This window comes from Ciconia boyciana, chromosome 1 (genome assembly GCF_034638445.1).
Source record: "Ciconia boyciana chromosome 1, ASM3463844v1, whole genome shotgun sequence".
NCBI classification, from domain to species: domain Eukaryota; kingdom Metazoa; phylum Chordata; class Aves; order Ciconiiformes; family Ciconiidae; genus Ciconia; species Ciconia boyciana.
This window is the reverse complement of record NC_132934.1, coordinates 126244086-126261162: the sequence shown is the minus strand read 5'-3', so window position 1 is coordinate 126261162 and position 17077 is coordinate 126244086. Positions and strand designations below refer to the sequence as shown.

Genomic DNA, 17077 nt, shown 5'->3' with positions numbered 1-17077 from the left:
GTACCTGCCTTAAATAATTCACAAATTTGTGGAGTGCCTTAATGGGAGAAGGCATGTTGACTGCAGTGGCACAAGAGAAAAACTGAGAGACTTTAGAAACAATCACAGTGGCTTTTTTTACTAGAAGTAGGGCTCCTAGGCACAGGCAGTCGTACAAATACTAAGTATTATAGTGCTGCTTAAGTGTTGTGCTTAAAGTAAAAGGTATATGGGAACGCAGCTGTCACCAGAGTGAGTGGAACAGTTATTTAACAGCACACAGCATCACTGGACAATGATTTAAAACAGAAAATAAAGAACTCCACCGACCAATTGATACGGGAATTGCAGGGGAAATGTGGAATGCATGTATTCCAAACTTCGGTCTAGTGAGGAGACTAAAATGAACACTTCTAATGTGATAGGATAGGTTGTGGTGTCTTTAAAAATACAAAAAGAGTTAGCTGAAGTATTAAACCACTGGCAGTATATCTCTTAGTGTCAGTAGTCTTTTGGCTAAGTACTGACATGATAAAGAATAATTTTACCTACTGTGTAGCCAGCTCTCATTAAATGACATTCAAGAAGTTTCAAGAAAAAATGTAGCTATCTCAAGCACGACATTTTTTTCTGGGTAGCATATTCTCATATTGGCTTTATTCTTCATCAAAGCATGTGACAGCTTTCACCAGATGACATGGTATCAATATGCAGTTTATCCTTGCAAAGCCTTTGGGATGATCAGTCTATTTCTTTGCCATCACTAATTAAACATTTTGCTTCAGTAATTCCCAGGGGCAAGGAGGCATTGCAACTACACTGAAATGAAAATGAACTTTGTAGAACCACGGCTACACCATCTGTGATTATGATTAATGTATTCTATGATTGTTGTTTTGGTCATAAGTTTTTAGCTGTTTTATTAAAGATATTGTGAGGGAGCATACAGAGACTAGCCACAAATTTTATTTCTTGGCAAGGTGAAAGAAATCTGAGGAGGTTTTAACACAGATTTGGTTAAAATAAAATGTAGCAAGCTGATGGAGATCTGAAATGTGATCTCTGATCATTCAACCTTTGGAAGGCCCCTAATAATGATGGTAAGTGAGGGTCTCTGTTCCAGCCAACCATTTCCTAGAATAAGGATCAAATACAAATCCTTCATATTTAAGTGTTTTCATAAACAGGCAGCAGCCCTACAATGACTGTGGATTGAGGCACTTGGTAAGAGATATTTGGAGTCAGCACAAAAATTTTCTAATTTAGCTATTAGTTAGGACACATCTATCTGCCTTAAGCGTACAGGTGAGTCCGAGTGGCCAGAGAGAAGGTTGCTTTCAAGATATACAGGTTATCTTCTTTTCCATTTTCTTTGGTAATGTGGAAGTGGGTCAGGATGGGTTGATTTCTATCATCCTTTCTAATCATGATTTTTAATAATCATTTTTCATCTTGCTTTGCATGTGGGCTTTTTTTGCATTCTGAAAAAGAGGTGATATTCATTAGCATATTTCGTTATGCCAGTCAAAAGGGTATACTATCTATGCACTTAAGTAATCATAGTGCTTAAGTGTTTGACTTTTTACACTTACTTTATATTAAAAAATGGTGAACAATGCATTTGTTGCTAGCTGATACTTCTTTATGCAGCATTGTGCAAGGCTAGATTTGGGTAGAAGTTTAAATCAATTTAAAATATACAATCAGCATTTTAAAATAGTCATTAATTCAATTTAAAAATTAAATATGTTGAACATAAAAATATGCTTAGCAAAATATGGTTTGTATTGAAAGCCAGGTGATTTATTAAGTAGAGGAACCATTACATACAGAAAATGAACCGATTATGATTTTTCTAAATAGCATGCCTTTGCCTTCCAGAATTACAACTAGGAGATTTTATCCGTCACATTTATTTTTAAAGGGTTACCTTACTAATCCTTTTACAAAGTATAGGATTTGGAGGACTAGGTCCCAACCTGCAAGACAGTAAAATGAGAGCTCTGGAAAGAATGCAGTGTGTCTCACCGTGTCTCTGATCTCCTCATTTGCTTAGGATTTAAACCATTTCTTTAAATTCGGTGAAGCTAAAACAATTAATTTAAAAATGACTGGAAACAACTGAAGTCTCTAGATGTTAACGGCTTATTTACTTCTCTACTGCAGTAACATTAAAGAACGCTAATCAACATCAGTAGTAGGTTGTTCTCCAGGTTGTACAAATATCAGTCATTTGGAGCAGCTGTAATAAAATGCCTTGCTATCAGGGAGCAAGGTAAGACAGACAAACAAGATTTTTCAGCCATTAGTTTTCAGTCAAGTTCTAAGTGACATTAATTATCCATAGCATCTTTTACATGTCAAATGAGAGATTGTAGTTGATAACAGATGTTGCCTCCATACTTAATGCAAACAGTATTTTTTAAACTTTAAGAAGTAATTGTAAATCCTACGATAATACAAATTATAGCAAACCCAAATGTGTTCAGAAACATTTTGAAGACATTATCTTGATATTCCAGTTAGTTTTAGGATTACTATTTATCTTGTCAAGGCTATTTCTACAGCCTTTTTCTTTTTTCTGCCTCATTTTGCCTTTTTTCTTTCTCAGTTCTCTTTTCAGAAGTTGAAATATTTTTTTACAAAGTACAGCTGCCATACAGGCTTTCCCCTAAAGCCAAAACCTACTTCAGCTAAATTATTTTAATGACCTAAGTGTTGGTCAGTAATGCACAGATGTGGCTGACACAGAGGAAATTGCTGATGGTTGCAGTGAACTGCGTATCATTAGAGCTGTAGTTAAAACCTCACTGAATGCTTTAGGTCAGTAATTTGGAAAAGTTCATGTCTGATGAAATATATAATTTGTCAATCTTACTTACTTTTGACACCACTAAGAGTAAGGCATTACTCATTTCTTAGGACTGCATTAAAGGCAGTGTTGACCTGTTCATGATGATAAAGTTCCATAAACATAGCTAGTCTCTCCTCATAGAAATCTATCTTGCACTTCATTTTTCTTAGCATTTTCTTTAAGTAAGAAGGCCTGATTCTTTTACTAAGACATTTCTGAACCCACATATGTAGTGTTGATTTTCAGTAAAATTTAGTAACCTCTTCCTTGCTTCCTCTATTTTATATCGTCTGAGAAAAATCTGTCTAGCTCAGTATGTTCCAATAAAGCCTGTAACATTTACTTCTTCTATAGGTCTGTTTTCCTTTGTCTTCTCCTAATGTCTCTTCCTCCAGTCTGGAGGCTGTTGTTCTGCAGCTTGCCTGGTGCTTGTCAGCTTCCATCAGACTGATGCGTCTCTGGGAAGCAAATGCAGGAGCTCTTAGCAAGCCTCTTTTCACCTCATCTGTGCAGCTAAAGATTTGACAATCACTTTCCTGAGACAGAGTGAAACTCTGCTTTTGAGAAACATGATGTAAATTTACTGTTTTATGTAAGGAACTCTTGATAAGGATGTACATTATGGCATGCTCATGAGATTAAAGGCAGTACTTTGTCTTGTGCACCAGCAAAAAAAGAGTCCTGAAAAATGTCTAAAAAAGAAAATTATTATAATAGACTTGATGTTTGTTTTGATGTTTCTGTCTAGGTACTGACCCCAGCACAAATAAAATCAATTTGCCTGGCTATACTAGAATCAGGAAAGCAGTATGCAGTGAAGAAGAGGAAACCGTTCCCACTCATGTATTCCTACTATGGAACAGAGTATCTTGGTGAGTAAAACACACCAACTACTTTGAAAGTGATGCTGTGTGTAGATGCTGAGCCAGCAGATGCTTCAGCAATAAAAGATATAAAACCTACAGTGTGGGATTTCTCCTGAGTTGGGACCCTGCAACCTCCTAAAACTGCTCCGTGGGACTGAGGAGCTGGAGGGAAGGACTGATGCTGCCTAGTGCTGGGGAACACAAGAGGTGCCTGTGCTGCACCAGGGGAGCAGCAGGCAGCAGCTTCATTCCCTCTTCTCCTTTCTGCCCCGGTAAATCTGCCGTTGCCAGATGGAGGCAGCGAGAGGTGTGGTGCCTATGTCTGCGTGGAGAAGATTACCACAGAGAGCTGTCAGGGTATGTTCTTTGTTAGCTGCTGTTGCCACGCAGGGTCTTGCAGAGCGTTTTTTGGCTGTAGCAGTGCAACTCAAGCATATGGTCAGCTCCTGCCCATCGCGAGCAGCTTAGTTGGAGCTCATCTGAAGCAGTGGCAAAAGGTCATTGAGCAGGTTCCTAGTGGAGTCCTCAAGGCACAATGTCACACTGCAGACGGTGTGAGGTTGGTTTGCAGGTGTTAGTGAGTTCTCTGGCAGGGGAGCAGAGGGAGGAGTCACTGCATGGTTCTGCTCCACAGAACCTGGCAGGTACAGACAATTCTTGCACTGAAATTCAGGTTTTAGCTGACTGACACTATCAGTCAGTAACTGGGACTGACCATTTATGGTCCAGTTTCAATTTGGGTTCAACAAAGACTTCAGAGTAATGGTCCAGATTCAGTAGTGTGTCAAGAAGAATAACATCTTGAAACAGTATTCAGTTTAGGTTCAGTTTAACTTCACGCACTGAGTTTCAGTCATATCAGAGTGAGAGCAGAAGAAATTCATACGTAGTTTTGCATAGCTAAGGGAACTGGAAATGACAGAAGTAGTAACAAATCGTAGTATCATGCACCTAGAAAGCTTTTATTCCAAGCACTATTGTAATATGCATAAAGAAGATGAAAGAGCCATGCACTTGACAAGGAAATCAGTCCCAAGGGAAAGTTGCCATGAGATGGAGGTAGGACCTAAACCTACCCTCTAATTTGATCTGTTCTTTACAGGTGCAGCACATGGGCTTTCATCAATCCTTCAGATGTTGCTTTCCTATTATGAGTACCTGCAGCCAGCAGATCAGGAGCTTGTGTGGCAGAGTGTTGATTTTCTTATGGACCAAGAACAGAACAGCAACTGGCCTCCTGAGCTGGGAGAGACAATCGAGCGGGAGAATGAGCTTGTACACTGGTGTCATGGAGCTCCAGGTTCTTTTCCCATTGATACTATGGATAGCCAGATGCTGATCACATTGCTTTTCCATGTTAGGTGATTCCATGTAGAAGATAATTTCAGGTTAAACTTGACCAATTTTGATGTTTTATGAGATGCAAGTGGGCTATTTAGGCTTTTTCTTCCATTTAAGAGTGTTTTATTTATTGCTGAAGCAGCTGGAAGGATAGGCGTGTTTTCTGCCTTAAAAGCATAGGTGATCACAGCTGAAAGAATTCTGGTGATCCTGAACTGTATGTTTTCCGCTCTTGCTCCCTTTCATGACAAGACCTTAAAGAATGCTACAGCTGAGTCAAAAGACAGCATATGGCTGGACAGAGAATTAGTATGCGAAAGAACAGAGATACAGACACATCTGTGAGTTTTGGGAAGGCCTTCAGAATAGCTTTTTTCCCCCCTCATCAGAATCAAAGTTTAAGCTGCACTTATTACATGGATAATGCATAAATTTGACCAAAATTTATGGTGGTCAAATTTTGGTTTTGACCACCAAAAAATATTGGTTTTGACCACTCCCACAGCGGAGTGGGGGGTGAAGAGGAGTCTATACTGGCAAGGGGCATTTTTTCTGAAAGTCACCCATATAAAACTGCTTTTCAGAGAGGAGGAGAATCAATCCTTAGTTTCGGTTCATGAGGTAAGGCTGATGTCTGTCAGTTCAGAATCTAATCCTATACATTAGCAATTTTGGCAAGTAAAGTATATTGAAATTGCTTTTTTACCCCCAGGCAGAATTTTATTGCTAACTAGTCATATTGGCTTGGTAGCGTGAACCTAGAAGGTTACAGAAAAACTTACTTTTATTAAAGAATGTCCATGAGCATTGACGCATTGCTTTTAAAGGTGATCTGTTTAAATTACAAAGAGTACATTATAATTAGCATCCCTTAAATGTGCTTTCTGCTGATGCATTATCTTTTTGTTGGTATGATTAGGGAACAAGCTTCTTGCTCTCACATTATAATGAAGTGAAGTGAAAACAGCTTTTGCTTACCAACATTTTATTTTTAAGAGGAAAAATTACTTCTACAGCATGGCGGGCCTAGTGATGAAACCTGCAGGGAAGATGCCCTCTTTGTTTCAGTATCCTGAGAGTGGCCTTTGACTTGGGTTTAACTGTTAGCGGAGACATATACAGTGAGACTCAACCAAAATGACAAAATTCCAAAGGGCATAAAGAAGTTATTTTAGGAGACTTTTAGAGACATGTAAATTCATTACTTGCTATTGTTCTTCCCCAGAAAATCCTGTATCCCATCACTGTTCTTGGGTAATAATGCACATGTAGTTCACAAGAACACTTTTAAGCTACTTCAGTGTATATTATACTCAAACCACAACTGAGCTATTCTAAACATTTCTGTAGGCGCTTGATTTGGTTATGTGTCATATGCATTCTTTTAAGGTTACCATGAACTGAGCTGTGCAGTGCTCTGTTGAAGATTATGATTAATTTATTTGAATCCCCTCTAAAAATAAGCCAAATAGCTTTTTTTTTTTTAACAAAAGTTAGTATGCATAACTGTTTATAACTAGAATAAAGCAGCATGGGCCCCACGGAAAAAAAAAACAAGCAAGCTTCTTTTTCTCATTCAGTAAAAAATGCTATCTGTTGTCAAGGTAAGAAATTATCTTGCCCATCTTTGTGTTTCTGTCAGTGTAAATAGGTGAGGTGAGTGGGGATTTGAAACCAGTAGAAGACAGTGCTCAGAGTTTACTGTTTTAAAGGCAAAAATGTCACTACTATTTTAAATTGATGAAAGACTGGGAATGTTAGAGTAAACCCTGAAATTCAATAATGCATTGAAAAGATTGAAAGTGGTGGTATCACAGGGAGTGGATACATATATCTTACCATATGCTTTTTAGCATACCAGATACTCTCCCCTCCATATGTAGCATAGAGATATGTAACATTGACATGTGTAGAGCATGAGACTGCATTTTTTTAGTGTATTAATCCTTATTTTCTTATGTGTTCTACAAAACCCTTGGCCTACTTATTACAAAAGACAATCTCACTGCTATTTTCCTAGGTATTGCATATCTGTTTGCCAAAGCTTACCTGGTTTCCAAGAAGCCTCAATATCTGGACACTTGTATCCGCTGTGGAGAGCTAACTTGGCAGAAAGGCCTGTTGAAGAAGGGACCTGGAATATGCCATGGAGTGGCTGGTAGTGCTTATGTGTTCCTGCTGCTGTATAGGCTCACTGGAAACTCAAAATATATTTACAGGGCACAAAGGTTAGCATTCCTACCTTTCTGGATTCAGGGTAATACCAGCAAGTTTCAAGAACATTTATAAAGCTGCTCAGAGTCTGTGATCACCACCCTCTGATGTAACCTGGGTGTTTAAGCCTCAGGTGCAATTCTGCCTGAGTTGTGGGGCAGGTGCACCCTGTGGGGAGCCCTGCAGTCTTGCTTCCAGGCTGCCGGTGGTGGGAGAAGCATCGGGTTCTCCTGGGCTCCCTCCCTGCGAGGCTGCGCTCCTTCAGAGGGAACCGGGGTGGATGGGGAGGAACGGCGCGCATCCCATTCTCGTCCTGACATGAGGTCAGAACAGCCAAGTTGTGTACCCAAGTCCAGGAGCAGAGTAAAATGTGATGCTGTTTGTTATATTGATTCGTTCTCATTTTCAGAGCATTTAACACTATCCCTTACTACTAAACATGGAAAATAAGTATAGGACCTGCTTTGCCGTTATTTTACTGTTTTTTAGTTTATCATTCCCAGCTGTAGCCAGTTTGACATTGTGCTATTCAGCTTAGCTAGTGGGGTTAATTCCATTTTGTCCTGATGCAAGCAAGTATATCCCACTGAAAATTCTGTCACAGTGCTGCAATTATATTTAATTTTATTTCTGTAATTTACTATACATGTTTAAAAAGATAGTGTTCAATGTTTGTTACTGTTTTCCTTACAGCACAGAATAATGCGGGGAAGTGGTATAGTAATTAGGGTGACTTATTTTCAGCCGTTTGCTTTGAAGTGAGAACATTTTATTTGTGTAGTTATTTCAGCATTACAGGATTTGTCGCACCGATGTGAAACATTGCCTGCATCCTGCTGAAATAACAACCAAGATATAAGTTATTAAAAAGTATTTGTTTAATAGTATGTCTCAGACATCAGAAAAAGTTTATAGCTCTTGAAGAAGCATAACACAGGTACAGATTGCAAAGGTTTGGCTTTTCTAGATCTCATGGACCTCAGTTTATCGTGGAAATCGGAGCGTGTAAAATTTCCACATAGGGTTTAATAATGAACATTCTACTTTTTAAAATTATTGAATGTTATTAAAATGATGCTTTCAAACAACAAGTAAGTAGACATACAGAGACACCAAATAATAACAAACTCTCTTTTTTTTTTCTCCGTTTCTTAGGTTTGCGGAGTTCTTATTTACAGAAGAATTTAAGGCTGGTTCCCGGGCATTAGAAAGTGTATATAGTCTGTATGAAGGCTTCTCGGGAACTGTGTGTTTCCTGACTGACTTGCTGCAACCCAACCAAGCCGAGTTTCCTCTCTTCAGTGTCTTTGTCTAGAGAGTAACATTCTCCAGGGCCACATCCTGGTGGTGATGGGAGAGGGCACCTGCAGTTTCACTTACTTGTCAAGAGAGGCTATTTACAAAACAAGCCAGTGGTACCACTAATGCTAGCCTTAACATAGCTGGAAGTCAGATGAAAAAGAAAATATACTAGGGCTTTGGGAGGGAAGTGTGTGCTCCAAAAAAATGCGTCAGTGGAAAAAAAAAATGGGGGGAGTGCTTGAATCTGATGTGATAGATATTTAGCTGTAATAAGAAGCAAAATCTAATTATTCAAGTGAGGGAGAAGGGGTCATTATCAAACTTATAATTTGGTGGTTACACAGGAGAAAAAAAAGCAAGCTAGAATTACAGGGACACACAAAGAAGAAACAGTGATGTGTCCAGTAAGTTTTAAAAAGAGACCTGCAAAAACAAGTCTTGATGCAGCGATGCACTTATTGGGGAGGGTGTTGTAGACATGTCACTACACTGCACAAAGGCAAAATCTGGGATTTTTTACCTAAACCACATCTACTAGTTCTAGTAACATGTATTAGAAATACCTGTATCTTGGAGCTCTTTCATCTTCATATGCATATAAATGATAGTTGTAGATAGCTATATATTCAGCCTGCAGTTTCAGTGGTTCATTTCAGCTAGCAGGGTTTCACGTGTGTAAATGAGAACTGAATTTGACCCTTCCTTTCAGAGCTCAGTCTGTGGCAAGGAGCTGGTCTCCTTATAGATTTACTGTAACTGTGTCACTTCTTGTAAATGCTTTCCCTGTCACAGGGAAGATGAGTGGAGCCATGGAGAAGACTTGGATCGGAAAGTTCTATAGCAAAGATACAGCAGGCAGATGCTTTCTTCACAATACAGCATTGCTGGATAAGTATTGTTCAATGATACAAAAGCTTCCTTTAAAAATTAATTACTTACAGCAGCATTTCTGAACAATAACATACATATTTCAGAGAATGGAAAATCTATTTTTCTTGAATTGTTCACTACAAACCCTACAAACTGAATGCAAACCTTGGATGGCATACTGATCTTAAGAAAAAGCTGATAACAGAACTCAAAATTGCTTCTTTTCCTGGTTAACAAAATAATAATGTATATGCCCAAATGATTTGTAGCTATAGAAATAAATGGGTTGCTCAACACTAGTTGCACTAGCACTTAAGGTTGCAATTATATGCTGTTTTATATGTCTTATATATATTACATGGTACTTGAAAGCTAAAGAAAATGGTAACGTAGATTTGTACTAAAAAACTATAAAATCAGTATCTGTATTTAAAATATATTTACTATTTATTTTTATTTATATGGGAAAAATGTAATGCAATTACCTTTGAAGACAGATTGGGAAGACCAGTATGTCAAAAATTGCAGTTAGGGTGAAAAAGCTGACCTACATGCACTGCCAACAATGCAGTCTCTCTTCCTGCATTCTCAGCTGGAGGAGATTACAATTTCTTTATTTTTAATGCCTAATGGATTAAAGTTCCCATATAATTTCAGTTGGCCTTGATCAGGCTATAAGTTGGAGCCAGCTCTTGCAATCCTTCTGCATTTTAGTATAGTAATCCCATTCCTACTCTTGCCACTGTTACTTTAATGAGGTGGCTTGCATTATTATGAGCTGCAGATTAGGATTTCTGCTATTTTGTCTTGCACTGTGCAGCTCTAATTAATTAATCATAGAAGTAACCATATTTCATTGGTGAATAAAGCAATGCAGTTCTGTATCAGTTTGTCAAGAATTTAGGGGGTTTTTGGTGAATGGAAATGTTAAAATTCAATATACAGTTGTTATGTGTTTATTATCTGTGGGATAAAAGGTCTTTTAAGAAAGCCATTAATGTCCCTTACTTTGTTACTCTGAGCAGTGAGATGCATACACATAGGAGGATGTATTTCACAGGGAGTTATACATGTGAGGCTAAATCAAGAAGTCAGTGGAGATGTGTGCGTGCTCTGCCCAGCCATGTTTAAATGCTCCTGTTAGATCAGGGCAAAGTCAATTGTCAGTACTGAAGATCCTAAGTCCATTAGGATTCTTCTCTAGTTGCTTCGTGTAATGCGGGGCTCTAATATATCTCAGAACTGGAACCTTTTAAACGAACGTTTAAGGAAGGTAAAACTTGGCCTATCCACTTTTTCCCTGTGGTCAATAGCTTTTCAGTCTCAATTTTTATTGTACGGTAATGTTACTCAGCTAAAACATGTAAGTAACAACATTTGTGCCATAGCATTTAGATAGCTGCTGTAACTGTGTTCTATCTTATTGTAAGACAGAGAAACAGGGTTTGCTATGATCTGGACTCAAGCTGTTGCAATCCTACATTTATTGCCAATCATTTTATTTAGAGATGCAAACGTAAAACAAAAAGGCCTAGTGTTTTGATAACTACAGTAAAAAAACCCCAAACAAATCCAAACTTCAGCCTTAACAGAATCTACGTGTATCAGCATACTAATCATGACCTTTAGATTTTGTCCCCAGTGCCTACTTTTTAATTATCACTGGGCCACAATATTTAATTGTTTCCAGTTAGTTATTTCTCAGGAGACGCTTGAAGAAGAAAATTTTTGCCAAAACCTCAATAAATCTAGAGCACAATAAATCAATACAGTAACTTAGATCCTAACCAAGTCATAAATGCTGATATTGTAACGTATACCACATATATGTTAAAATTTACCATAATAGGTGTAAATAGAATCACTCCGTTTTATTATGCTTAATTTCTAACAATCGTGTTTGCATTTATCTTTTAATATAATTCTTCATAAATGGCAGGAATACACATTAAGAACTCAGTGTCAGTTTTCTGGTGGTTTTCCCTCAGTGTCTCTTTGTAGAATTAATTTCTTCTGATTTACAGTCAGAGAAGACCTCACGCTGCTCTGTGTTGTGTTCAACAGCACCCGCAAAACAATCTTCTGTCTCTGCAACCCTTCTCCATATATGAAGCCATGTGTTTGGCTTCATCTGATACTAATCCTGTGAGAAAGAAAATAGTTATCTGAGTAAGAGTTAGTCCATTCAACAATGAGAAAACCCATGCAACCACCCAGTTTTCAAAATCTAGGTCCCAAACATCTCTCTGCAAGTTATGCGAGTTCGGCGCTGACTTCAGCAAGGGCTGCACTCAAACTTTGTTTACTCAGTAACATAAACATAACATAAACATAACATAAACTCAGATCAGTAACATAAACATCCAGTCTCATGGGATACATCTTCTACAATCTTGGAACATAATTATTCATGTTTCATCAAACATGGCAGTCTGAGCTTGTTCTTAGAGCTGCGTGGCTTTTCTTACCTGACCTAGCTGGGTTAAGGTGGCTACTAGACGTGCTGTAGTCACAGCTTTTGAACACAGTGTAAATATACCCCAGGGCTCTTCTGAAAATGCCAGTCATTAAATGAGGTTTTTTTCATCTTTTTCCTCCTCTTAATTGTCTGTCTGCTTTTTTCCCATTGTACTATATATGCTGTTACGTACATGCTGTTGCAACCTTTATTTGTTGCTTTTAAGACATTGACAAGAAAGCAACCTGAGCAGAGCCATCAGCACTTTTTAGTGTAATAAAAAATAAGGTCCTTTGTGTTCCCTCCTTACCGCTTCGAGAAGTCGATCATGCAACCTTTGCCAGACGTTCTCAGCTGGATGCTCTCTCCTCCTGCTCCCGAATCAGGCCCCAATAGACTGAAAAAGTGTATTCCTGAACAGATTCTGCCATGGTGCTGTGACAAAAGACTGTGTTACCAGAACCTCGAGAAGCCTCTTTCAAAGTGTAAAACACAAGTTACTATGTCACGTTTGCACATTAGTTTCTTGACTGTGTTTAGTTTCTAAAGTGTAGGCAATAGGAATTTAAGTGATGTAATAGTATTTCTGATTATGCTGTTAAAAAAAAAGAGGATGCATTGTGTGGGTATTGGTGCTTATTTGTGATGTACCTGTGTTTGTGTGGTGCTGTTTGTGAGTAAAGCTGTAGATTACAAATCAGTTTAAGGAGTTATATACTATTCATGACTTTTGGTAGGTCATCCACAGATTACTGTCATGGAATAATTTTGAGGGAAATTAGATCTGTAATGTCCAGATTTAGTGATCTCAGGATTCATAGAGCCAGATGCAATAAGTTTCATCAACAGTACAGTTCTAACAAATACATCTTTATTTTTTCCTGCTACTCACAATTTCTCAGCATGATAACGTATTCGTTTTGTGCCACTGCTTTCAATATCTGCTTTGTTTGCATCATTGTTTCTTTCAGTTTCCCTGCCTGCCTTTCCCAACCTATGAGTAACTTCAGAAGACTGAAGCAGCAGCCCAGGTCTTTTGTTCTTGAAAATAAGATTGATTAATTTTGCTTAAGAGGGGTGTTCCACTTATTTGCATTACATTATTTTACACTCCCAGGTGGTCTCTTCTCACTGGCTCTGCCATTTCCCACCTGCTAAGGAAAAATCATTATACTGTATAACAACTGTCACTGATGTTTTACACCATTAAATAAAACAGAGACTTTCTAGAGAGCATGTTCACTTCTCTAGTATCTCAACTCTATTAAGACAATCAAAACCAAGTGAAATGGCTAAACATCCCAAAATACATATTTAAATAGTTCTGGGAAATACGCACAAACGAATGCAAGTAAAGTGGTCACCCTTTTCACTACTCTGTGAAATTAAGTAATGCCACTTTGATGTTATAATAATAATTATATGGACATGTAGAAAATATGATAAGAATACTGATCAGTTTTTAAAATACTGTGAAAAAATCGAAATGTAGGTATCTGATGTATTCAGAATCATAGGTGCAATATGTGCAAATGCAAACTTTCATAAGCAATCAAGTTTTTGTACTTACATAGTTATCTGCACATACAGTTATAGCATCTGCCAACATATTGCATGTTTTATGCAAACAGTGTCCTATTTTAGCATATGAGTGCATTTTGAGAATATATCCTTGTTACTTGGACCTGTAAGATCCATGGACAGTGTGTCTGTGAGGTCTGCCAAGTAAATCTCAGGTGTGGTAAGCTTCTCCTACATACCTTGAATATTCACTGTCATGAGTGCATATTGTAATCTGTAGGAAGATTAGTATATCAGGAATAAGAATTGCCCTGTAGATTTTAAAGAGTAATCTTCCTGTGAAGAACTATACCGATGAGCAATTGCTGGCTAATAGCACAGTCTAGATTGCTCTGAGAAGACATTTCAGTTTATATAAATATGTCCTGGACTAAGTAGTAAGCAGCAGAAAGCTAAATTGAAAAGAAATAAGAAAATGACCAAAAATCACATCACTGAGAGAACAACATACTTCAAAGCCATAAGCCAAAAATGCTCAGGGCCCACGAACCAATACCGTAATTTAGGGATGTGAATAGGCATTTTCCAAGAGAACAGCAGAGTTTGCTTCATTGCACCAGTAGTGGTACAGTGTGCTCTGTACAGGTTTTAGCTGCCTTGAACAACACTTCATTGCCATTATAGTAAAGCCATCATATGCTGAAAAAAGGCTGCCTGTGAAGGAGTTGCCTGGAGCTGAACCTACTGCCTACTCCTATCATTTAATGGAATAAAAGGGATGTCCACTATCGATTCTTAGGCAGTTTAAAAAAATAGATCCAAAAAGCCAACATGCACCAACTTTTTGACCTGCCTTTGAGCTATTAAACCTCCTGACTAATTTGTACCATCACTGATGTCACTGTAGGTCCTGTACCCTGTGTATTTAAAATTTTACATCATGCTCTGAAAAAAGTCAATTTATAAATAGCAATCTGCTTGAAAAGACATACAGCCGTTATTTATTTTTAATACTTACAAGGGAGTCCCTTGACTTTGTTCATTGCATGACTCAAAGAGAAGGTGGAGGCATTTAGGTCAAGTACAGCAATACCACCTAGAATGGCAGAAAATTAAATTAAAAACTCATTTTGCCTAGTGGTATAATGATATTTGAATAAAAGATACTTTATAATGCAGTGATATTCAGCAACAGCACTGCATGACTATACATGCATACTCCCCAGAAAATTTTATGTAGAAGTCCTGACATCAGTTACATCGCATAGTGAATAGAAAACAAATCCTATTCAAACATTTATTTCTACTTCATGTAGAAGAGAAAGGCTGTCTGACCAGAAATTGAACTCTGCTTCTGTCTTCATTACCATGACCACACATGAGAGGAGAAAGATTTCCTCTAACAGTGGTCTGATTTTGCCACTGATTTGGCCTCCTGTGCTCATTCTAAGGGCCTGATATGCCACCTGCTGATGTCAATGGTGACTCTCCACCTGATTGCAGGCGTGCAAGGTTAGGTCCTTCCACAGGTGTGAAATGGGGGCAAAACTGCATCATTCTGGGCCCCAAGCCTGCAAACTTTCCTCCACACAGGAGTCCCATGGAGTTAGTAAGGCTTGTTCGTAGAGTAAGAGGAAAGCACAGGTGTTTGCATATGCAGGGCCCTTTTGATAGCTGTTTTATTCCCCTTTTCCCTCAATATGTCTGCAATATATGTGAATGCTGATACCAATAAAAAGTACAGGGAGCTTAAATGGCATTACTAACAAAGGCTGTTATTTCATGTCTAGTTTGTGTTGGTGACACTTGATTATTCAATATTTTCCAACGTACGGTGTTCATTTCTTGAGTACATGCTGCACCCTAGATTGGTTTCTCAGTGTAATAGCCATTTGCAGCCATAATATGGTACAGGCCCTATAGAATCAAGACTGATTTGATTCTTTAGAAATGCACCTTATTGTTTAAAAGCAGGACCCCTGCTCTTCCGATGTTTTAAACACTGTGATCTTTCAGAATGTGTTTATTGTATTAGTTTTGTATTGTAGATTATGATAGAAACTAGATTTTATAGCTTTTTAAAAGCAGTGATAATACTAAGCTTCATTGTGGCAGAACAAACTCTGTGTATATCCATATTATGAATATTAAAGCTGTGATTATATTTTGCCTTAAGTAAAAGCCCAACCTTGAACAGTATGATTTTGTATTGGATTGCTTATTTCCGTACTTATCTTCCATAGCACTGGCAACTTTTCCTTCTGGAGCAGTCATGACTAGGGCTCCAAAAGCTTCTCACTGGTACCATGTTATCAAAGGTAAAATCATTCATCTGAGAATTAGCTAAAACATCCAGGCTGCACATAGCAATCAGATAAAACTATGTCATGGTAGTTTCCCACGAGGTAACAGAAGACAGGTTGCTTTTAGCCTGTAGGTTAAAGTTACCCACTTAGGTGTTTATTTTCAGCCTGCTTCAATCCCTGTACCCATGGCCTCCCCGCTTTCCAGAAAGACCCCTCCATTCCCAGTGAAGAGCATTAGAGCATTAAATTCACTTAGGCCTGCCCCTAACAAGGTTTCCATCTTTGCCATCGTCAGCTGAGCTCAACTAGGTGAGCAATGGGACTCCAGATTTGCCAGTGCAGCAGTTAAAGAAATGGCCCAAACGAAATGTTACTGGCATTTTTTCTGTGGATCTGGTGACAACCTAAGCTGTATTAAAGAATAGTAGCAGACATGCAGAAGTAGCCATTAGTGTTATCCCATTAATAGGCTAGTAGTATCTCAAACTCTGTATCTTGCCTTCCTGTTGTGCTCCTGGTAGGTCCCAGGTCTGTAGCTAATCTCCACATGCAGATGTGCAATTGCCTGGGAACAGGCAAGGAGAAACAAGATCTATCGGGGAGCCATCAGAGCCAGCTGAGCATGAACCAAGTACCTGCACCAAGAGGAGGAGAGAAGTGGCAGTGATTGGAGACTCCCCCTGTGCAGGATACAGGCACCATCTGCCAACCTGACTTGGCACCTCAGGAGCTTTGTTTCTTGCCAGGTGATCAGATTCAGGATGCTGTGGAGAGACTGCAAAGGCTTGTCTTGCCCTCGGGCTATTACCTTTTGCTGCTCGTCCATGAGATACTGCCAGGGTGACCTTATGCATATCCAGAATGACTCCAGAGCTCTGATGGCATGGGAGAAGGGCATGGGGTGGTCTGCCGGCTCCTTCTGGTGAAGGGGAAGGGCTTGGGGATGGTAGACAAATGCTGCTGGCCAACAGCTGGTGTCACAGCAGGGCTTTGGGTTTTGTGGTCCTAGGAACCTTTGAGGGAAAAGGCCTGACAGGCTAGGGTAAGATCCACCTGACAAAGTGGTGAAAGAGCGTCTCTACCAGCAGGTTCATTAATCTGGTGAGGAGGTTTTTGAACCAGGTGCATCAGGGGAGGGTTACCAGGACTCACAGCTCCTTTTCTGCATCTTTTTTAATCAGCTGTCCCTCAGCCTTTATTATTATTGCATGGGGTTATTTTCTCCCAGGTGCAGGACTTTGCCTGCTTCTTTCAGGCTATTTCTCCAGCCTGCCGAGGTCCCCCTGAAGAGCAGCCCCACCTTTCCACCGACCAATCCCCCCCCTTAGTTCAACATGTATCTCACGGCCAAAGGAGACCTGAGGAG

General features: G+C 38.9%; 1 protein-coding gene and 1 long non-coding RNA gene across 2 annotated transcripts in view; one reads left to right on the top strand and one right to left on the bottom strand.

Moving 5' to 3' along the window:
• Window positions 1–11285, top strand: part of LANCL3 (LanC like family member 3) — a 35124-nt gene extending 23839 nt beyond the window's left edge. The window contains exons 2-5 of the mRNA XM_072848330.1: window positions 3582–3705; window positions 4802–4999; window positions 7061–7268; window positions 8410–11285. Coding sequence (XP_072704431.1) covers window positions 3582–3705; window positions 4802–4999; window positions 7061–7268; window positions 8410–8569 — 690 coding nt within the window. The 3' untranslated portion in view covers window positions 8570–11285. The remainder of the gene's footprint in view (window positions 1–3581; window positions 3706–4801; window positions 5000–7060; window positions 7269–8409) is intronic.
• Window positions 11286–11437: 152 nt separating this feature from the next.
• Window positions 11438–17044, bottom strand: LOC140645124 (uncharacterized). The gene is made up of 4 exons (XR_012039940.1): window positions 16520–17044; window positions 14424–14501; window positions 12195–12319; window positions 11438–11569 (listed from the first exon to the last, which is right to left on the bottom strand). It is a non-coding gene; the product is annotated as an uncharacterized lncRNA (long non-coding RNA).
• Window positions 17045–17077: the final 33 nt, after the last annotated feature.